The 22,579-nt window shown below is 60.4% G+C and overlaps 1 protein-coding gene across 1 annotated transcript; it reads left to right on the forward strand.

Moving 5' to 3' along the window:
• Positions 1-1,003: 1,003 nt before the first annotated feature.
• Positions 1,004-8,057, forward strand: LOC115916375 (ETS domain-containing transcription factor ERF-like). Its single transcript, XM_030970078.1, is given in 7 exon segments — positions 1,004-1,096; positions 4,521-4,755; positions 6,071-6,186; positions 6,695-6,761; positions 6,918-6,996; positions 7,079-7,282; positions 7,284-8,057. Coding segments are annotated over 7 exon segments (1,497 nt in total). The 5' UTR covers positions 1,004-1,074.
• The last annotated feature ends 14,522 nt before the right edge of the window (positions 8,058-22,579 follow it).

The raw sequence follows: 22,579 nt of genomic DNA on the forward strand, positions 1-22,579 counted from the left end.
ACGCGGCGGGTGGGGGAGGGGGGAGGGGGTGGGGCCCGGCCCTGGGGGGGGGGTCGGTCAGCGCGGTTTGCATGTGATTAGCATGTGATTAGCATATTGATGAGCTCACCCCCGGCCGCTCGCGGCGCTCCCGGCCCCGTCCGGGCCCCTCGCGCTTCCCCTCAGCAACAGCGGAGCCGCCGCCGGCAGCGGCCAATCAGCGCCCGCGCCGGCCCGCCGGCCACGCCCACCCCGCCCCCCACGTGGGAACGCGGGGGGCGTGGCCGGAGCCGCCCAATGGCGGCCCGGGGCGGCCGAGCGATGAGGTCACCGCGGCGCGCTGTGATTGGGTAAAGGGGAGAGCCAATCAGCGCGCGGCGCGGGGGGCGGGGAGGGGCGTGTGTGACACGCTGGAGCCGCCGAGGCCACGCCCATTGTTGGCCACGCCCACTCTCATGTTGGCCACGCCTGTTCCGCGTTTTGGCCACGCCTCATTTTGGCGCAGGCGCGGACCGCGCCGTGCGCTGCCTCAGTTTCCCCTTCCCGGTCTGGCCCCGCCCCCTCGAGGAGGTGTCAGGGAAGGGGGAGGGACGATGGGCGTGGCCTGCCCCGCCCCCTCCGCCGCTCATTAACCGCGGGGGAAGCTGAATAATTAATGCTGCTATTTATAGCCGCGGGGGGAGGGGCGCCGGCGCCAGCCGGGGCCGGGGGGGGGAGGGGCGGGGGTTGGGGAGGGGGCGGGGCCAGCGCTCGTTTCCCGCCACGTGCGGCCCCCACGCCCCTCCCCCATTTTCCAAACACCCCCACGAGGTGGGGGAGGGGCTTTTGGGGGCTCCCGACCCCTCCCCCTTCCCTAATTAAACTCATTAAACCCTCGCGGCGCCTTTAAGCGGCGTGGGCGTGGCCTGTGCGATGGAGGGGGCGTGGCTCTGTCGCCATGGGAACGCGGCGCTGACGCCGGGGCCGGCGCGGAGGGGGCGGGGCCGGGCCGGAGGGGGGAGGGGCGGTGGGCGGGGGTGGGGGAGGGGCGGAGGAGGCGGCCGGGGGAAGGGGGAGGGGGGGGGGGGCGATCGCGGCGGCGGCGGCAGCGCGGCCATGAAGACTCCGGCGGACGCAGGTGGGGACTGCGCCCCCCCCCCCCCCCCAAATCCACCCCCGCCGCGGGGGGAGGGGCGGCCGGGGGGGGGGGGAAGGGAAACTTTTTATTGGGGGGTTGGGGTTCCCCCCCCGTGAGCGGGAGGGGGAGGGAGGAACTTTGCCCCCTCCCCCTCCCCCGATCGGCGCCGCAAAGTTTTCCCCCCCCCCCACCCCTCCCTCCCCCCCACGTGCCTGACCCCTCCCCCACCCCCGGAAATTTAATGGGGGGGGGGTCCCCGTTGCCCCTCCCCCCTTTCCCACGGGCTCCGCCGGAGTTTCGGGACCTGTTGCGTCCCCCCCTCCCCCACCTCCCTCCGCGCCCCCTCCCCCACCCCCGGATTCCCACGCGGGGGAAGGGGGGGGTGGGGTGGGGGAGGGGCGCCGCTGCCACGTTGTGTGTTTTGGGCCGGGGGGGGGGGGCCGGGCCGCCCCCTCCCCCCCTCGCTCCGGGGGCGGCGTTCGGGGGGTTCATTAACGCGGGGGGGTTAATTGGCGCCGCCTCATTAACGCTGGGGGGGGTCCCTCCCCTCCCCCCCCGGACCCGCCCGGGCCCGTTCAAACTTGTCCCCTCCCCCCTCCCGTAGCGCAAACCACGCCCCCTTCCCATTGGCCACGCCCCCGAGCCACGCCCCTCCCCCCCGCTCACACGGCGCCCCCCGCTGGGCGGGGCGGGAAACCCCAAAACCTGGGGGGGGGTGGGGGCGGGGGCGGGGGAGGGGTCCCAAAGTTGGGGGCGGGGCCCAAAAGTTGCAGCGCGCGGGAATTTGGGGGGTCCCGGGGCCGATTTGGGGTTCGGGGCCTTGGGGGGGAGGGGAGACCCCAAAGGGGGCCCGGGGCCGTTCTGGGGCCGATTTGGGGTCCCCGTGTCAGTTTGGGGGCCCTGGCCCTGTTTGGGGGGTCCCAGCTCAGTTTTGGGGCCGTTTTTTGGGGTCCCCGTCTCAGTTTTGGGGGTCCCGGTCCCGATTTTGGGGTCCCGATCTCAGTTTTGGGGTTTCTCTCCCATTTTTGGGGTCTCGCTGCCATTTGTGGGGTCCCCGTGTCACTTTTAGGGTCCCGATCTCAGTTCGGGGCTTTGGGGCCGGTTTTGGGGTCCCGGTCTCAGTTTTGGGGCTCTCTGTCAGGTTTTGGGGTCCCGGTCCCGGCTTTGGTGTCCCTGTGTCACTTTTGGGGCTCCCGCTCCCGATCTTGGGGTCCTGTTCACAATTTGGGGTCCCCATTTCAGTTTTTGGGTCCTGCTCCCGTTTTTGGGGGTCCCAGCCCAGTTTTGGGGCCGTTTTTGGCTCCCGTTCCCTTTTTTGGGGTAAGTTTTGGGGTCTCAGCTCAGTTTTGGGGTCCCGATCCCGTTTTGGGGTTTTGGGGTCCGGTCCCATTTTGGCCTGGTTTTTTGGGGTCCAGCTGGTCCCGATTCTTTTGGGGTTCAGTTTTGGGGGTACTCCCTTGGGGTTTTTTGGGGGTTTTTTCTGCGATCCCATTTTTGGGGCCGTTTTTGGGGTCCCAGCTCAGTTTTGGGGTCCCGTTCCCATTTTTAGGGGTCCCAGCTCAGTTTTGGGTCCCGATCCTGGTTTTGGGGTCAGTTTTGGGGTCCCTGTCTCAGTTTTGGGTCCCGTTCCCGTTTTGGGGCCATTTTTGGGGTCCCATTCCCATTTTTGGGGTCCCAGCCCGGTTTTTGGGGTCCCGGTCCCGTTTTCGGGGTCCCCCCCCGCGGGGGGAGGGGCGGCGGGAACAGAGCCCCCATTGACAGCGGTGACGTCACCGCCCCCGCCCCTCCCCCCCCGGCCGAGAACAGACCCCGAAGTGTCTCCGGCCCCTCCCCCACCCCCGCCCCTCCCCCACCCGGGGCCGCCGCCAGCGCTGGGGGGGGGGGAGGGGCTGGGGGAGCCCCCGGACCCCAAAATTGGGGGGGGGGGAGCCCCGAATTGGGGCGGTTTGGGGGGTCCTGAGTTTGGGGTGAATTTTGGGGATTTCGGTTTTGGGGCGACTTCTGGGGGTCCCGGTTTTTTTGGGATCCCGAATTTTGGAATCTCGAATTTTGGGGTGAATTTTTTTTTCTGATCCCGATTTTGGGATGTTGATTTTGGGGTGATTTCTTGGGAGTTTCAGTTTTTTTGGGGTGCTGATTTTTGGGGTGTTGTTTTGAGGTGGTTTTTTTGGGGGGGGAATTTTTGGGGTCCCGATTTTGGGATCCTGATTTTTGGGGTGACGTTTTGGGATCCAGATTTTCGGGATCCTGAATTTCGGGATCCCAATTTTGAGGCAAAGTTTTTGACGTGACTTTTTGGGGTCCCGATTTCGGGATCTCGATTTTGGGGTTTTTCATTTTGGGTTCGTGAATTTTCGGTGAATTTTTGGTGCGATTTCGGGATCGTGATTTTTTTTGGGGCGCTGATTTTGGGATCCCAGTTTTGGGGCGAAGTTTTCGGCGTGACTTTTTGGGATCCTGATTTTTGGGGGGATATTTTTCGGGATGTTGATTTTGGGGTCCCGATTTTGGGGTCCCGATTTTGGGGCGCTGATTTTGGGGGTCGATGCCCGGATGCCGCGGCGATGATGTCACAACGGTGACGTCACGCCGATGACGTCATCCCTAGCAGGGTCCCCATTCTCCGAACGGGCACGGTGATGACGTCACGTTGATGACGTCATACTGGCGATGTGACGGCGTTGATGACGTCACTGATGATGTCATTGCAGGGTTTGCATTCCCAGAATGCGCCTGTAATGCTGATATCTCACACTGATAACGCACTGATAACGCACTGATAACGCACTGATATCTCACAGTGATAACGCACTGATAACGCACTGATATCTCACACTGATATCTCACACTGATAACGCACTGATAACGCACTGATATCTCACACCGATAACGCACTAATAACGCACTGATAACACACCGATAACGCACTGATATCTCACACTGGCACTGATATCTCACACTGATAACTCACACTGATAATGCACTGATATCTCACACCGATAACGCACTGATAACGCACTGATATCTCACACTGATATCTCACACTGATAACGCACTGATAACGCACTGATATCTCACACTGACACTGATATCTCACACTGATAACTCACACTGATAACGCACTGCTATCTCACACTGATAACACACTGATAACACACTGCTATCTCACACCGATAACGCACTGATATCTCACACCGATAACGCACTGATATCTCACACTGATAACGCACTGCTATCTCACACTGATATCTCACACTGATATCTCACACCGATAATGCACTGATATCTCACACTGACACTGATATCTCACACTGATAACTCACACTGATAATGCACTGATAACGCACTGCTATCTCACACTGATAACGCACTGATATCTCACACTGCTATCTCACCCTGATAACGCACCGATAACGCACCGCAGGGTTCGCGTTCCCCGAGTGGGCCTACAAGGCCGAGTCGAGCCCCGGCTCGCGGCAGATCCAGCTGTGGCACTTCATCCTGGAGCTGCTGCGGCAGGAGCAGTACCGCGAGGTCATCGCCTGGCAGGGCGACTACGGCGAGTTCGTCATCAAGGACCCCGACGAGGTGGCGCGGCTCTGGGGCGTGCGCAAGTGCAAGCCGCACATGAACTACGACAAGCTCAGCCGCGCGCTCAGGTACCGCGCGCCGCCTGCGCCCCGCTTGCCCCTTTTTCCCTTTTTTCCCCTTTTTTTCCCTTTTTTTCCTTTTTTTCCCCTTTTTTCCCTTTTTTTTTCCGATTTTTTTCCCCTTTTTCCCCTTTTTTTCCCATTTTTCCCCTTTTTCCCCATTTTTCCCCTTTTTTTCCTTTTTTTTTTCCCTTTTTCCCCCCCTTTTTTTTCCCCATTTTTCCCATTTTTTCCCATTTTTTCCCTTTTTTTCCCCTTTTTCCCCTTTTTTTCCATTTTTTTTCCCTTTTTTCCCCTTTTTTCCCCATTTTTTCCTGTTTTTTTCCCATTTTTTCCCATTTTTTCCCTTTTTCCCTTTTTTTTCCATTTTTTTCCCCATTTTTTCCCCTTTTTTCCCTTTTTTCCCCCTTTTTTCCCATTTTTTCCCCTTTTTTTTCCATTTTTTTCCTCTTTTTTTCCCTTTTTTTCTTTTTTTTTCCATTTTTTGCCCATTTTTCCCCTTTTATTCCCCTTTTTTTCCTCTTTTTTCCCCATTTTTTTCCTCTTTTTTTCCATTTTTTTCCCTTTTTTTTCCCCTTTTTTCCTTGAAAATTTGGGGGTTTTCCCGTGGAAATTTGAATTTTTGGTTTTTTTTTTTGTTAGAAATTTGGAGTTTTCCCCTGGTTTTTTCCTCTTGAAATTTTGCTTTTTTTCCCCTTGGAAATTTGGACTGTTGAGTTGTTTGCATTGCAAATTTGGGGTTTCTCCCTTTTTCCCCATGGAATTTTGCATTGTGGGGATTTTTCCCATGGAAATTTGGTTTTTCCCCCTTTTTTCCCCTGTGAAATATGAATTTTTTGGGGCTTTTCCCATAGAAATTTGGGGTTTTTCCCCTTTTTTTCTCCTCAAAAATTTGGGGATTTCCTCAGCAAAATTTGAATTTTTGTTTTTTTTTAATTGGAAATTTGGGATTTTTCCCTTGGAAATTTCCGGTTTTTCCCTTTTTCCCATGGAAATTTGGATTTTCCCGTTTGTTTTTTTTTTTTTGGCATCCCCAGGTGTTCAAGGGGCGTGGCCATGTGTGGGGTGGGCGTGGCCAGGCAGATTTTTGGGGTTCCCCGGGTGAATTTTGGGGACTCCACGGTCTCAGTGGGCGTGTCCACGTGTGGGGGGCGTGGTCAGCTGCTCAGTGGGTGTGTCTACACGTGGGGGGCGTGGTCAGCTGCTCAGTGGGCGTGTCCACACGTGGGGGGTGTGGTCAGCTGCTCAGTGGGTGTGTCTGCACGTGGGGGGCGTGGTCGGCTGCTCAGTGGGCGTGTCCCCGCCCACGCCCCGCCCCTTTCAGGTATTACTACAACAAGCGGATCCTGCACAAGACCAAGGGCAAGAGATTCACCTACAAATTCAATTTTAACAAATTGGTGCTCGTTAATTATCCCTTCATCGACCTGGGGCTGGCAGGTGAGACGGGGGCGGGGCTAACGGGGGTGGGCGGGGCTAACGGGGTGGGAGTGGCTAATGGGGTGGGAGGGGCTAACAGGAGTGGGAGGGGCTAACGAGAGTGGGAGGGGTCAGCTACAAATTCAATTTTAACAAATTAGTGCTCGTTAATTACTCCTTAATTACCTGGGGCTGGCATGGGAGGGGTGGGCGGGGCTAACAGGGGTGGGCGGGGCTAACTGGGATGTGAAGGGGGGAGGGGCAGGGTCACCTGGAGTGGGAGGGGCCACTTGGGATGGGAGGGGCTATGTGAGATGGGCGGGGCCAGCTGGAATGGGTGGGAGGGGCTACATGGAGTGGGCAGGGTCACCTGGGGTGGGAGGGGCTTGGTGTGGGTGGGAGTGGCCAGCTGAGGTCAGGATGGGTGGGCGTGGCCAGGGCGTGGCTGGGTGGGGTGTGGGCGTGGCTGGGTGTGCCCAGGTGTGCCCAGCCCCGCCCCCTCATTACCATACTCTCTCCCCCCCCCCAGGCCCCCCCCTGCCGCAGAGCGCCCCCCCCCTGCCCACGGGGGGGTCCCACTTCCGCTTCCCCCCCCTGCCCGGCCCCTCCCCCTCCGAGGGCCTCTCCCCCCCGCCCCTCCCCCACCCCCCCCGCTCCCCCGGCGTGGGGGGAGGGGCGGGGGGCGGGCCCCCCCTGCTGGCCCCGCCCCTCCCCCCCTCGCCCTTCCCCCACCGCCGCCTGGGCTCGCTCAGCGACGGCTCCGAGGAGCCCGAGGAGCCCCCCCCGCCCCTCCCCCACCACCCCCCGCTGCCCCTCCCCCCGCTCAGCGCCGCCCCCGGGGGGAGGGGGGAAGGGGGGGGGAGGGTTCCGGCCCCTCCCCCCGCCCCATCCGCCCCCCCGCCTGACCCCCGAGGGGCTGTTCCGCCTCTACCCCTCCCCCCGCGAGCCCCCCCTCAGCCCCTTCGGCGGGGGCGGGGAAGGGGGCGGCGGGGGCGGGGGCGGGGCGGGCGGGCTCCTCCCCCCTCCTCTAAGCCCCGCCCTCCCGCTCAGCCCCCCCCAGCTGGGTTACGCCCCCTCCCCCACGCTGAGCCCGCTGCTGGGCGGGGGAGGGGGCGGTGGGGGAGGGGGGGGGGGGAGGGTCGCACTTCTCCTTCTCGGCCGAGGACCTGCAGCGCGCGCTGGCCGCGCAGGCGCGGAGCGTCCTCAGCTACCACCTGAGCCCGCGCGCCTTCCTGCCCGTGCCGCCCCCCGCGCTGCTGCTCCGCCCCGGCCCCGCCCCCGAGCCCCACGGCCCCGCCCACGGCCCCGCCCCCTCCGCCGCCCCCTTCCCCTTCAAGCTGCAGCCGCCCCCCCCGGGCCGCAGGCACCGGAACCCCGCCCAGGCCCCGCCCCCGCCGCCTTCGTCATCGTCGTCGTCATCGTCATCGTCGACGTCATCGGTGGGGGGAGGGGGCGCGGCGGAGCCCCTCCCCCACATCAAGGTGGAGCCCGAGGAGGAGGAGGAGGCGCTGGAGGTGGCGGAGCTGAGCGAGGATGAGGAGGGCGAGGAAGATGAGGTGTTCGCCCCTCCCCCCAGCGCCGGCGGAGGCCCCGCCCCCGCAAAGAGTGACGGGGGAGGGGCTGCAGGGGAGGGGGCGGGGCCGGCGGGCCGCCCCTCCCCCCCCCGCGTGCCGCTCAAGCTGCGCTTCAAACGGCGCTGGAGGGAGGGGGGAGGGGCGGGGGGCGGGGCCGACCCCTCCCCCACCCGCTCGGGGCGGGGGCGGGGACCCCCATTGCCTGGGGGGGGGAGGGGAGCTGCAGCGCGCCACGGCGCAGCTCTCGCTGGAATCCTGAGGGGGGGGAGGGGCGGGGTGGGGGAGGGGCGGCCGCGACCCTTCCCCCCCCCACCTTGAGAGAGCCTTAACCGGAGGGGGGAGGGGCAAAGCTGCCTGAACGCGCCCCTCCCCCCCCATCCCCGACCCCCCCGCTGTGGGGGAGGGGTTCAGTGCAGGGAAAGGGGGGAGGGGCCGGCGCAAGCCCCGCCCCCAATGAATTCTGGGCGGCCTTGGATGGGGGAGGGGTGGGGGGGGGGGGGGGGGGAAACCCCTCCCCCACCCCAGAGAAAACGGGTGGGACCCTCCTGGAGTGGGGGAGGGGCCAAAAATGGGGGAGGGGCTCTGGAAAGGGGAGGGGCGCCCGAAATTTGGGCGGGGGAGGCAAAAAATGGGCGGGGCCACCAAAAATGGGCGGGGCCACCCAAAATGGGCGGGGCCACAAAAACGGGTGGGTCACACCAGAAATGGGCGGGAACGTTCAACAAATGGGCGGGGCCCTCCAAAATGGGCGGGGCCACCCAAAATTTCAGGGAAACCCCCCAAAAATGGGCAGGAACCCCAAAATTTGGGTGAAACCGCCCAAAAATTGGTCAAACCTCCCCAAAACCAGACGGGAACCCCCAAAATTTGGGCAAAATCCCCCCCAGAAAGGGTGAAACTCCCCCCAAAACGGGTGTGACCCCCAAAAACGGGCGAGAACCCCAGGAATGGATGGGAATTCCCAAAATTTGGGTGAAAGTTCCCAGAATTTGGGTGAATTTCCCCAAAACCGGTCAGGAAGCCCAAAATTTGGGTGAAACCGCCCCAAGAACGGGCGTGAGGCTCCAAAAACGGGCGGAACCCCCCCCAAAAATGGGCAGGACCCCCAAAATTTGGGTGAAACTTCTCCTAAAACGGGTGAAACCCCCCAGCAAACGGGCAGAACCCCAAAAACGGGCAGAACCCCAAAAACGGGGCGGGAATTCGTAAAATTGGGGGGAAACTCCCCGAACCCGGGTGGGGATCCCCCAAATTGGAGTGACAGCCCCGGGAGCGGGGGAACCCCCGAGTTTTGGGTGAATTTGCCCCCAGAAGGGGTCGGGACCCCCAGGACTCGGGCAGGGCCCCTCCCCCGCGGGGGCGCCGAAGCACAAACCCCAAATCCGCAATTTCTGCGCCCAGAAATGCACCGCGGGGGGGAGGGGCCGCCGGCACAGCCCCTCCCCCACCCCCCGGGGGGGTCTCTGGAATTTTTTTTTGGGGAGGGGAAGGGGAGGGGTCCCCCCGTTTGTTTTTCTTTGTGTTTTTTTGGGGGGTGGTCCCCCTTGTACAAACGCTTCATGTAACCAAAAATTGGGGTGGGCGGGGGGGGCCCCGACCCACCTGGGGGGGGAGGGGCGGGGTGGGGGAGGGGCGGGAGGGGGAGGGGTCTCCAAGTGCCTGTATTGTACTGTCCGGGGGGGGGCGGGGAGGGTTGTGCCCCTCCCCCCCCCCAAAACACCCCCCAAACCCCTCCCCCCCCCAATTGTAACCCCCAGGGAGGTGGGGGGAGGGGCAGAGCCCGGTTTGGGGGCTCAGGGGGGAACGGGGGGGTGGGGGATGGGCGGGGAGGGGGGGGAGGGGTCTCTCTGAAGCCTTATTGACACCTGTAAATAGCGGGGGAGGGGCGGGGGGGCCACTATGAGAATGTATAAAAATGAACGAAATAACCAATAAAGATTTGACACTTCCGCCGCTCCCGGGAGGCTCCGAAATCCTCGGGGAGGCCCCGAATTCACCGGACTCGCGGCCCCGCCCCACCGGGAGGGTTTTTTGGGGGGGGTCTCGGGCCCGTTCCCGGCGTTTAGGCCGCACTTCCGCCTTGGCGCCGCCGTTGCCTGGCAACGCGCGATCCCGTCGTGCCTTGCGGTGGCGCTGCGCCTTCATTTCCCGTCGTCTCTCGCGTGCGTTGCCCGGCAGCGGCCAATCAGCGCCGGGCTCCCGGAGTGCTTTGCGCACGCGTTGCCTAGCAACGCTTCTCTCTGTTTTACTCCTGCAGCCAATCAGCTGCGGCCTCCCGGCGGGCTCTGCGCGGGCGTTGCTCGGCGACAGCCAATCAGAGGCCAGGTTTACTCTCGGGGTTATCCCACAATGCTCCGCGCGCGGTTTTCCGGCCACTTCCGCGATCCCAACCCGGCCCTGAGACCTCCTGGAGACCCCCGGGACCCCCCGAGGACCCTCCCCCCAATCCGGGGGCATTTTCCGTCCCTTTTCCCTTTTCCGGCCAATTCTGGGGGATCCGGATGCGTTTCCGGTGCTCTGAGGGGGTTCCAGGCGGATTTTGGGGATCCCAGGGAGGTTTTGGGGAGTCCCGGGTTCATTTGGGTGATCCCGGGTTGATTTTGGAGTCCCAGCGCCGTTTTCGGGGGTTTTGGGTCGGTTTTTAGGGGGGAACCCGCGCTGACCAATGAGCATGCGGGACACACCTCTGGGGGCGTGGCTTTTGTTGGGTTACGCCTTTCTCGTTGCACTGCGCATGCGCTGGGCCGTGTGGGCGTGGCCAGGCTCCCCTCACGTGTGTTCACACGCGGCCGGGCACGTGCGGCCGCACGCGGGGGCGTGGCCAAGCCGGGGGCGGGGTTGAGGCGTGGCTTCCACGTAAGGGGGCGGGGCTTGGGGGTTTTTCCTCTCCCCGCCCCTCGCGACAGCGGCGCCGCTTCCGCCCCGCCCCCCGCGACTCCGGGACCCGCCGAGGGGCCTCAGGGACCCCCAAAAATCCCCCGGGACCCCCCCCTCATTAACACACACCCCAATTAACAGAGACCGCAATTAACAGGGACCCCCCCCAATTAAATCCCGGGATCCCAATTAAGCCCTTTGATACCAATCAACTGAGACCCCTCCCCAATATCGCCCTGGGACCCCTCCCATAAACAGGGACGCCCAATTAACAGGGACCTCTAATTAACAGGGACTTCTAATTAACAGAGACCCCTCCCCAATTAAGCCCTGGGACCCCAATAAAACACAGACCCCCCCCCGCCCCCAATTAAAACCCCGGGACCCCAATTAAGCCCTGGGACCCCTCCCCAATTAAACCCCGGGACCCCCCCGCCGTTCCCTGCCCGAAGTGGGCGTGGTCTAGAGGCGGAGTGGGCGCGGCCGGGCGCTCGGGCCCCGCCCACGCACGTGGGTCACGTGGGCGGGCGCGCGGCGGCCGCGTGTGGCGGGGGGGCGGGGCCGCGGGGGGGCGGCGCGTGCGCGGAGCCATCGAAGGTGCCAGAAGGATCCGGGCGGCGGAGGCGGCGGAGCCGGTGAGGGGAGAGGGGTCCCGGGACCCCCTTGGGGAGCGGTCGGGACAGGGGGGACCCCCGGGAAGGGCGAACCGGGAGGGGAAAAGCGGCCCTGAGGGGCGGGGAGGGGGCTCTGGGAGGGGTTTGGGAGGGGAAACAGCGCTTGGGGGGCTTCGGAGAGGGATCTGTGAGGGGAAACCCTGCCCTGAGAGGGGTTTGGGAGGGGAACCCCTGCCCTGAGAGTGATTTGTGAGGGGAAACAGCCCCTGAGGGGGCTCTGGGAGGGGTTCTGAGGGGGAACAGCTCTTGTGGGGGCTTTAGGAGTGGTTTGTGAGGGGAAACAGTCCCTGAAGGAGTCCCTGAGGGGTTCTGAGGGGATCCGTGAGGGGAAACCCTGCCCTGAGAGGGGTTTGGGAGGGGAAACAGCCATTGAGGAGGATCTGGGAGGGGTTTTGGGGGGATTTGTGAGGGTAAACAACCCTTGAGGGGGCTTTAGGAGGGGTTTGTGAGGGGATCCAGCCCCTGAGGAGGAACTGAGGGGGTCCCTGAGGGGATCCGGAGGGTTCTGAGGGGTTTGTGAGGGGAAACTGCCCCTGAGAGGGTTTTAGGAGAGGTTCTGAGGGGTTTGTGAGGGGAAACTGCCCCTGAGGGGGCTCCCAGAGGCTTTGTGAGGGGAAATCTCCACAGAGGGGGTTCTGACAGGGGTTCTGAGGGGTTTGTGAGGGGAAACTGCCCCTGAGGGAGATTTAGGAGGGGTTCTGAGGGAGTTTCTGAGGGTAAACAGCCCTGAGGGGTTCTGAGGTGATTTGGGAGGGTTCTGAGGAGGTTTGTGAGGGGAATCAGCCCCTGAGGAGGAGCTGAGGGGGTCCCTGAGGGGATCCGGGGGGTTCTGAGGGGTTTGTGAGGGGGAACCTCCACCGAGGGGGGTTTGTGAGGGGATCCGGGGGGTTTGTGAGGGGATCCGAGGGGTTTGTGAGGGGATCCGAGGGGTTTGTGAGGGGATCCGGGGGGTTTGTGAGGGAATCTGAGGGGTTTGTGAGGGAATCTGAGGGGTTTGTGAGAGGAAGCTCTGCCCTGAGAGGGGATCTGTGAGGGGTTTGTGAGGGGAAACCCCCCCCAAAATATCTCTGAAGTTCTCTGTCCCTTCACGGACGCCCCAAAACCGCGCCCTCCCCCCGCTGCCCCGCACTTTAGGGCTCAATTTCCCCAGGATTTTACCGAGGAAAGGGTGGGGAGGAGGTGACGCCACCCAGAGCAGCGACTGTCCCCTCACAGCCTCGTGCAGCCATCTCCTGTCACTGTCACCCCTCGCGCTCCCCCCTGTCCCCAGGTGCCACCAGGTCACTGTCACCTGTGTCCCCAGGTGCCACCGCCCCCTGTCACTGTCACCCCCCTGTCCACAGGTGCCACCGGGTCACCGTCACCTGTGTCCCCAGGTGCCCCCAGGTCATTGTCACCTGTGTCCCCAGGTGCCAACACCCGCTGTCATTATCACCCCTCACTCTCTGTGTCCCCTCTCCCCAGGTGCCACCCGGTCACCGTCACCGCTGTCCCCAGGTGCCACCACCCCCTGTTACTGTCACCCCTCACCCCCAGGTGCCACCAGGTCATTGTCACCTGTGTCCCCAGGTGCCACCAGGTCATTGTCACCCCCCCTGTCCCTCAGGTGCCACCAGGTCACTGTCACCTGTGTCCCCAGGTGCCACCGCCCCCTGTCACTGTCACCCCTCACTCTGTCCCCCCAGGTGCCCCCAGGTCATTGTCACCTGTGTCCCCAGGTGCCACCAGGTCATTGTCACCTGTGTCCCTCAGGTGCCACCTCAGGGCCACAGGTCATTGTCATCCCCCTGTCCCCCAGGTGCCACCACCCCCTGTCACTGTCACCCCTCACTCTCTGTGTCCCCTGTCCCAGGTGCCACCAGGTCATTGTCACCTGTGTCCCCAGGTGCCACCACCCCCTGTCACTGTCACTGCTGTCCCCAGGTGCCCGCACCCGGTCATTGTCACCCCTCACTCTCTGTGTCCCCTCTCCCCAGGTGCTCCCAGGTCACCGTCACCGCTGTCCCCAGGTGCCACCAGGTCATTGTCACCCCCCCTGTCCCTCAGGTGCCACCAGGTCACTGTCACCTGTGTCCCCAGGTGCCCCCAGGTCATTGTCACCTGTGTCCCTCAGGTGCCACCGGGTCATTGTCACCTGTGTCCCCAGGTGCCACCAGGTCATTGTCATCCCCCTCTCCCCAGGTGCCCCCAGGTCATTGTCACCGCTGTCCCCAGGTGCCACCCCCGCTGTCACTGTCACCCCTCACTCTCTGTGTCCCCAGGTGCCCCCAGGTCACCGTCACCGCTGTCCCCAGGTGCCACCCCCGCTGTCACCGTGGAGTCGCTGCGGGCGCTGTCGCAGCTGCACTCCCCGCGCGGGCCGGGCGGTGACGGCGCTGTCCCCGCTGCCACCATGTCCCCGTGGGAGGAGGACGAGTGCCTGGAGTTCTACGGCATGCTGTCCCTGCGCCGCCTCTTCGAGGTGCTGGCGGCGCAGCTGACGCACGGCGAGGCGGCCGTGCTCTCCTTCCTGCTGGACGAGGCGCTGCGCCCGGGGGACGGCGGGGGGGACAAGGGAGGGGACAAGGGAGGGGACAGCGGCGGGGCGGCCCCGCGGGGGCGCCGGGAGCCGCGGGACGCGCTGGAGCTGCTGCTGGAGCTGGAGAGGAGGGGGCTGTGCCACGAGGGGGACCTGGGGCAGCTGCGGCAGCTGCTGCGCCTGCTGGCCCGGCACGACCTGCTCAGGTGTGTCACCCTCAAGAGACCGCGGCCTGGTGAGTGGCACCTGTGTCACCTGTGTGTCACCTCCTGTGTGTGCCCTGTGTGTGCCCTGTGTGTCACCTGTGTGACCTGTGTCACCTCGCTGTGTGTGCCCTGTGTGTCACCTGTGTGTCACCCCCGTGTGCCCTGGCACAGCCTGCTCAGGTGTGTCACCCTCAAGAGACCGCGGCCTGGTGAGTGTCACCTGTGTGTCACCTGTGTCCCCTCCCTGTGCTGGCCACGCCCCCCTCAGTGTCCCCGTGTCACCCCAGAGCTGCTGTGTCCTGCTTGGTGTCACCTTCCCATCCTCCCTCTTGTCACCCCAGTGCCACTCTCTCGTTGTGTCCCCTGTGTCCCCTGTGTCCCTCAGTGCCACCCCAGTGTCCTCTGAACGTGTCACCTGTGTCCCTGCTCTGGGGGGCACCTGTGTCCTTCCTGTCCCTCTGTCCCTCTGTCCCTCTGTCCCTCTGTCCCCCTGTCCCCCTGTCCCCCCAGGCCCCGCCTGTCCCCTGTCACCTGTGTCACCTGTGTCCCCTGTCCCCCTGTCCCCCCTTTTCACCCCCTGTGCCCCTCACTGACAGCTGTCCCTCTGTCCCCACAGTGTCCCTCTGTCCCTCTGTCCCCCCTGTGTCCCTGTGTCCCCCCTGTGTGTGCCCTGTGTGTCCCCTGTCCCCTGTGTCCCCTGTCCCTCTGTGTCCCCTGTGTGTCACCTGTCTGTCCCCCCTCACTGACAGCTGTCCCCTAGTCCCCAGCCGGTGAGTGTCACCCTGTGTCACCTGTGTCCCCTGTCCCCTGTCCCCCCCGTGTCCCCCTGTCCCCTGTCCTGCTCTGTCACCTTCCCATCCTCCCTCTTGTCACCCCAGTGCCACTCTCTCGTTGTGTCCCCTGTGTCCCCTGTGTCCCTCAGTGCCACCCCAGTGTCCTCTGAACGTGTCACCTGTGTCCCTCCTCTGGGGGGCACCTGTGTCCTTCCTGTCCCTCTGTCCCTCTGTCCCTCTGTCCCTCTGTCCCCTGTCCCCCTGTCCCCCGTCCCCCTTGTCCCTCTGTCCCTCTGTCCCCTGTCCCCCTGTCCCTCTGTCCCCCCCCTGACAGCTGTCCCTCTGTCCCCCCTCACTGTCAGTCTGTCCCTCTGTCCCCTGTCCCCTGTGTCCCCCTGTCCCCTGTTGCCCTCTGTCCCCTGTGTCCCTCTGTCCCCCCTCACTGACAGCTGTCCCCCTGTCCCCGTGTCCCCCTGTCCCCCTGTCCCCCTGTCCCTCTGTCCCCTCAGTGTCCCCTGTCCCCCTGTCCCTCTGTCCCTCTGTCCCTCTGTCCCCCCTCACTGACAGCTGTCCCTCTGTCCCCACAGTGTCCCCCGAGCGTCCCCCCTGTGTCCCTGCCCTGGGGGGCACCTGCCCAAGCCCCCCCCAGCCCCACCCCGAGCACTGGGAGACAGGTGAGGAACCTGGGGACACCTTGGGGACACCTTGGGGACACCTTGGGGTCAGTTTGGGGAGTTGGAGTGACTTTGGGTCACTTTGGGGGCACTTTGGGGCATTTTGGGTTCAATTTGGGGCACTTGGGGTCAATTTGGGGCACCTTAGGGTGACTGTGGGGCACTTTGGGGTCACTTTGGGTCATTTTGGGTCACTTTGGGGTCAGTTGGGGTCACTTTGGGACGACCTTGAGTCACATTGGGGTCAGTTTGGGGTCAATTTTGGGGTCATTTTGGGGCACTTTGGGGTCACTTTTGGGGCTGAGGGGTCACCCTGCGGGTGACACTTGGGGGTCACTTTGGGGCATTTTGGGGTGAGTTTGGGGAGTTGGGGGTCACTCAGTGGTCACTCAGTGGTCACTCTGTGTCCCCCATTGGTCACTCTGTGGTCACTCAGTGGTCACTCTGTGGTCACTCTGTGTCCCCCATTGGTCACTCTGTGGTCACTCTGTGGTCACTCTGTGTCCCCCAGGCTGCAGCTCAGGCAAGTGGTCGCTCAGTGGTCACTCTGTGTCCCCCAAATTCGTCACTCAGTGGTCCCCTCTGTGGGCGGCCCCCCCAGTGGTCCCCCAGGACCCCCCATGGTCACCGGCCAAGGTCACCTGTGGTACGGACTGGGGTGAACTGGGATGGACTGGGATGGACTGGGATGGGACTGGGATATACTGGGATGGGACTGGGAGGGACTGGGATGGACTGGGATGGACTGGGATGGACTGGGATGGGACTGGGATGGGACTGGGAGGGACTGGGATGGATTGGGATGGATTGGGATGGGACTGTGATATACTGGTGGACTGGGGTGAACTGGGGTATACTCGTGGACTGGGATGGACTGGGTGGACTGGGAGGGACTGGGTGGACTGGGTGGACTGGGAGGACTGGGATGGACTGGGAGGGACTGGGATGGACTGGGATGGACTGGGAGGGACTGGGATGGATTGGGATGGACTGGGATGGACTGGGAGGGACTGGGATGGACTGGGATGGGACTGGGATATACTGGGATGGGACTGGGGTGAACTGGGATATACTGGGATGGACTGGGAGGGACTGGGATGGGCTGGGATGGATTGGGATGGACTGGGATGGACTGGGATGGACTGGGAGGGACTGGGATGGACTGGGATGGGACTGGGATATACTGGGATGGGACTGGGAGGGACTGGGATGGATTGGGAGGGACTGGGAGGGACTGGGATAAACTGGGATATACTGGGAGGGACTGGGATGGACTGGGATGGATTGGGAGGGACTGGGATGGACTGGGATGGGACTGGGATATACTGGGATGGGACTGGGATGGGACTGGGGGGGACTGGGAGGGACTGGGAGGGACTGGGATAAACTGGGATATACTGGGAGGGACTGGGATGGACTGGGATGGATTGGGAGGGACTGGGATGGGACTGGGGTGAACTGGGAATGGATTGGGAGGGACTGGGGTGAACTGGGGTATACTGGGATGGACTGGGATGGACTGGGATGGATTGGGAGGGACTGGGATGGGACTGGGAGGGACTGGGATATACTGGGATGGAACTGGGATGGACTGGGAGGGACTGGTACAGAAACCAGTCTGGGACTGGGAGCGCTGGGAGGGACAAACTGGGACAGACTGGGATAAACTGGGAGGGACTGGGATAAACTGGGACAGAAACCGGTATGGGACTGGGAGGGACAGACTGGGAATGTCCCAGTACGGAACTGGGAGCACTGGGAGGGACAAACTGGGATGGAAACCAGTATGGGACTGGGAGCACTGGGACGTAAACAGGAAGTGGGAGGGCCAGCCCAGGAACTGGGAGAACTGGGCAAACTGGGAGAACTGGGAGAACTGGGAGGGACAAACTGGGCAAACTGGGAGAACTGGACCCGCCGAGGCCATTCCAGGGCTTGTGGGGCGGTGAGTCACTGGGCAAACTGGGTTGTACTGGGAGCTCTGGGAGTGCTGAACTGGGTTGTACTGGGAGCACTGGGAGTGCTGGACTGGGTTATACTGGGAGCACTGGGAGTGCTGAACTGGGTTATACTGGGAGCACTGGGAGTGCTGAACTGGGTTATACTGGGAGCACTGGGAGTGCTGAACTGGGTTATACTGGGAGCACTGGGAATGCTGAACTGGGTTATACTGGGTGCTGAACTGGGTTATACTGGGAGCACTGGGAGTGTTGAACTGGGTTGTACTGGAGCACTGGGAGTGCTGAACTGGGTTATACTGGGGCCATGTCCCAATATGGATACTGGGCATACTGGGGGAACTGGACCTGGCCTTTCCTCCTGCCCACCTTACTGGTCCTTACTGGTCCTTACTGGTGCCTGCTCATCCGTATTGGTTTTCAAAGGTCCTGACTGGTTTGCAGTGGTCCCGACTGGTTTATACTGGTTTATACTGGTTTCCAGACATCTGACTGTGTGTCCGAGCAGCAGCAGGCATGGCCTTGAGCCGGCCCTTACTGGTTTATACTGGTTTATACTGGTTTATACTGGTTTATACTGGTTTATACTGGTTTATACTGGTTTATATTGGTTTATACTGGTTTATAGACATCCGTGTCTGTGTCGGAGCCAAGCACTGCGAGTGCTCTGGGTTAGACTGGGGTATAGTGGTCTGTACTGGTTCTAACTGGTTTATACTGGTTCTAACTGGTCTATACTGGTTCTAGCCAGTTGTTTATACTGGTTTATACTGGTTTATACTGGTTTATACTGGTCTATACTGGTCTATACTGGTTTATAGACATTCGCGTCTGTGTCTGAGTCAAGCACTGCGAGCGCTCTGGGTTAGACTGGGCTATACTGGGTTATGCTGGTTCTGACTAGGTTATACTGTTCCATACTGGTCCGTACTGGTTGTTTATACTGGTTTATACTGGTCTATACTGGTTCTAACTGGTCTATACTGGTTTTCTCACATCCATGTCTGTGTCTGAGCCGAGCACTGCGAGCGCTCTGGGTTAGACTGGGTCATACTGGGTTATAGTGGTTCTGACTAGGTTATACTGTTCCATACTGGTCCGTACTGGTTCTAAGTAGTTTATACTGGTTCTAACTGGTCTGTACTGACTCTAACTGTTCCATACTGGTTCTAACTGGTCCATACTGGTCTGTACCGGTTGCAGACATCCGTCTCCGCGTCCGCGCCGAGTACCGCGAGCACGAGCGCTCTGGGTTCTATGGGGTTCTATGGGGTTCTATGGGTTTCTATGAGGTTCTATGGGGTTCTGTGGGGTTCTATGGGGTTATAGTGACCCATACTGGTCTGTACTGGTTCTAACTGGTCCATAGTGACCCATACTGGTCCGTACTGGTCCATACTGGTCTGTACCGGTTGCAGACATCCGCCTGCGCGTCCGCGCCGAGTACTGCGAGCACGAGTGCTCTGGGTTCTATGGGGTTCTATGGGGTTCTGTGGGTTTCTATGGGGTTCTATGGGGTTCTATGGGGTTCTATGGGGTTCTATGGGGTTCTATGGGGTTATAGTGACCCATACTGGTCCATACTGGTTCTAACTGGTTCTAACTGGTCTGTACTGGTTGCAGACATCCGTCTCCGCGTCCGCGCCGAGTACTGCGAGCACGAGCGCTCTGGGTTCTATGGGGTTCTATGGGGTTCTATGGGGTTCTATGGGGTTATAGTGACCCATACTGGTCTGTACTGGTTCTAACTGGTCTGTACTGGTTCTAACTGGTTCTAACTGGTCCATACTGGTCTATACCGGTTGCAGACATCCGCCTGCACGTCCGCGCTGAGTACTGCGAGCACGAGCGCTCTGGGTTCTATGGGGTTCTGTGGGGTTCTATGGGTTTCTATGAGGTTCTATGGGGTTCTGTGGGGTTCTATGGGGTTCTATGGGGTTATAGTGACCCATACTGGTTTATACTGGTTCTAAGTGGTCCATAGTGACCCATACTGGTTCTAACTGGTCCATACTGGTCTGTACCGGTTGCAGACATCCGCCTGCACGTCCGCTGAGTACTGCGAGCACGAGCGCTCTGGGTTCTATGGGGTTCTATGGGGTTCTATGGGGTTCTGTGGGGTTATAGTGACCCATACTGGTCTGTACTGGTTCTAACTGGTCCATAGTGACCCATACTGGTCCGTACTGGTCCATACTGGTCTATACTGACTCTAACTGGTCCATACTGGTCTGTACCGGTTCCAGACATCCGTCTCCGCGTCCGCGCCGAGTACTGCGAGCACGAGCGCTCTGGGTTCTATGGGGTTCTATGGGGTTATAGTGTTCTATAGTGACCCATACTGGTCCATACTGGTCTGTACTGGTTCTAACTGGTCTGTACTGGTTGCAGACATCCGCCTGCACGTCCGCGCCGAGTACTGCGAGCACGAGTGCTCTGGGTTCTATGGGGTTCTATGGGGTTCTATGGGGTTCTATGGGGTTATAGTGACCCATACTGGTCTGTACTGGTTCTAACTGGTCCGTGCTGGTTCTAACTGGTCCATACTGGTCTGTACCGGTTGCAGACATCCGTCTCCGCGTCCGCGCCGAGTACTGCGAGCACGAGCGCTCTGGGTTCTATGGGGTTCTGTGGGGTTCTGTGGGTTTCTATGGGGTTCTGTGGGGTTCTATGGGGTTCTATGGGGTTCTGTGGGGTTATAGTGACCCATACTGGTCTGTACTGGTTCTAACTGGTCCATACTGCTTCGTGCTGGTTCTAACTGGTCCATACTGGTCTGTACTGGTTCTAACTGGTCCATACTGGTCTGTACCGGTTGCAGACATCCGCCTGCGCGTCCGCGCCGAGTACTGCGAGCACGAGTGCTCTGTGTTATACTGGGTTATATGGGGTTCTGTGGGGTTATAGTGACCCATACTGGTCCATACTGGTCCATACTGGTCCGTACTGGTTCTAACTGGTCTGTACCGGTTGCAGACATCCGCCTGCGCGTCCGCGCCGAGTACTGCGAGCACGAGCGCTGCGCCTGCGGCGTGGCCTCGAGCCGCCCAGCGGGGGCCCCGGGGCCGGGCTCTGGACGTGTTCGGCCAGGCCAGCGGCGTGCTCAAGGCGCGGGATTTGGGCTCCATCCTGTGCGACATCAAGTTCTCGGAGCTGTCCTACCTGGAGGCGTTCTGGGGCGATTACCTGAGCGGGGCGCTGCTCGAGGCGCTCAAGGGCGTGTTCCTGACCGAGGGGCTGCGCCACGCCGTGGGGCGCGAGGACGTGCGCCTGCTGGTCAGCGTGGACCAGGACGACTACGAGGCGGGCAGGAGGCTGCTGATGGGGGCGGGGCGGGGCGGGGGAGGGGGCGCGGGCGGGGGAGGGGGGGTCTGAGCTCGTGGGGGGGGGGGGGTTGTAAAAATTCGGGGGTGGAGAAATGGGGGGTGAGAAATTGTAAAAAATTTGGGGTGTGGGATATGGGGGGGGAAAAGAAATGGGGGGGAAATGTAAAATTGTAAAAATTTGGGGTGTGAGATATGGGGGGGGAAAAGAAATGGGGGGGAAATGTGAAATTGTAAAAATTTGGGGTGGTGAAGAAATGGGGGGGGATTTAAAATTGTAAAAATTTGGGGAGTGAGATATTGGGGGGGGTGAGAAATTGTAAAAAATTTGGGGAGTGAGATATGGGGGGAAAAGAAATGGGGGGGGAAATGTGAAATTGTAAAAATTTGGGGTGGTGAAGAAATGGGGGGGGGATTTAAAATTGTACAAATTTGGGGTGTGAGATACTGGGGGGGGTGTGAAATTGTAAAAAATTTGGGGGGGTAAAAGAATGGGGGGGGGGATTTAAAATTGTAAAAAATTTGGGGTGGTAAAGGGGGCAAAAAGAAATGGGGGGAAATGTAAAATTGTAAAATTTGGGGTGGTGAAGAATTGGGGGGGCCATAAAAATGGGGGGCTTTGAAAAGGGCGGGGTCCCAAAAATGGGGGAGGAGCCAAAAAAAGGGGGAGGGTCCCAAAATTAGGGGGAGACCCCCCCAGGAAAAGGGGGAGACCCCAAAAATGGGGAGGGGGGACCCCAAAAAGAGAATTTGGGACCCCAAAAAAGGAGGGGACCCTTCCCCCCCCCGTTTCTGCAGGTGACCCCTCCCCCTGGGGGTGGGGCTGTAAATATGTAAATGAGGCATTCAAATGAGGGGGCGGGGCCTATGCTTGGCTGGTGTTGGGCGGTGACGTCACTGGGGGGGGCGGGGCGGGGGTCGCACCCCGAAGTGCCTAAAGGGGATTGGGCGGGGCTAAATATGTAAATTACCCCGAGGGGCGGGGTTTGTAAATAGGGGCGGGGCCGCGGTTTTCCCGCGGTTTTTTCCCCCGATTTTGGGGGAGATTTTTGGAATTTTCTGGAATAAAAAGTTTGGAAAAAGGAGAAAAAAAGGAGCCCGAGTGGTTTTTGGGGAGGAATCGGGAGAATTTGGGGAAAAAATTTAAAATTTGGGGGGAAAAAATTGAATTTTAAAGGGGTGGGAGTGGAAATGAAAGGGTTAAAATCTGTTAGATGGCGCTAAAATTTAAATTTTAATTAATTTTTATTTCAATTTAATTTTAATTTTCATTTTTGATTCAATTTTCATTTTGAATTTCATTTTCATTCAATTTTATTCAATTGTAAAATTAATTTTCCCTCCTTTTATGGGGGGAAAAAAAGGGAATTTATGAGGGGAAAAAAAGGGATTTTTTGGGGGGAAAAAAATGGAAATTTCTGGGATTGGGAACTTGGGGAGAAATTTGGGGTTTATGGGGGGGAAATGGGGAGTTTGAGGGGGAAATCGGAATTTGAGGGGGAAATGTGGAATTTTGGGGAAAAAGGGGGAGTTTGGGGGGGAAATTTGGGGTCTGCAGGGTTGAATTGAGAAATGAGTTGGATAAATCCATCAGGTGAGTGCAAATCCATCGGGGAAAAAGTGAAAAATCCATGAAATAAATGAGAAATCCGTAAAGGGAAATTAAAATCCTTTGGAATAAATGAAAATCCACGGGGGACGTGAAATATTCCACAGGGAGAGTGAAAAATCGATTGGATGAGTGAAAAATCCATGGGGGAAATGAAAAATCCATAAAATAAATGAAAAATTCCATCGGGGAAGTCATTTGTATAAGTGAAAATCTATAGGGGAAAAG

The sequence above is a fragment of the Camarhynchus parvulus genome, unplaced genomic scaffold (assembly GCF_901933205.1).
Source record: "Camarhynchus parvulus unplaced genomic scaffold, STF_HiC, whole genome shotgun sequence".
Classification (NCBI taxonomy): domain Eukaryota; kingdom Metazoa; phylum Chordata; class Aves; order Passeriformes; family Thraupidae; genus Camarhynchus; species Camarhynchus parvulus.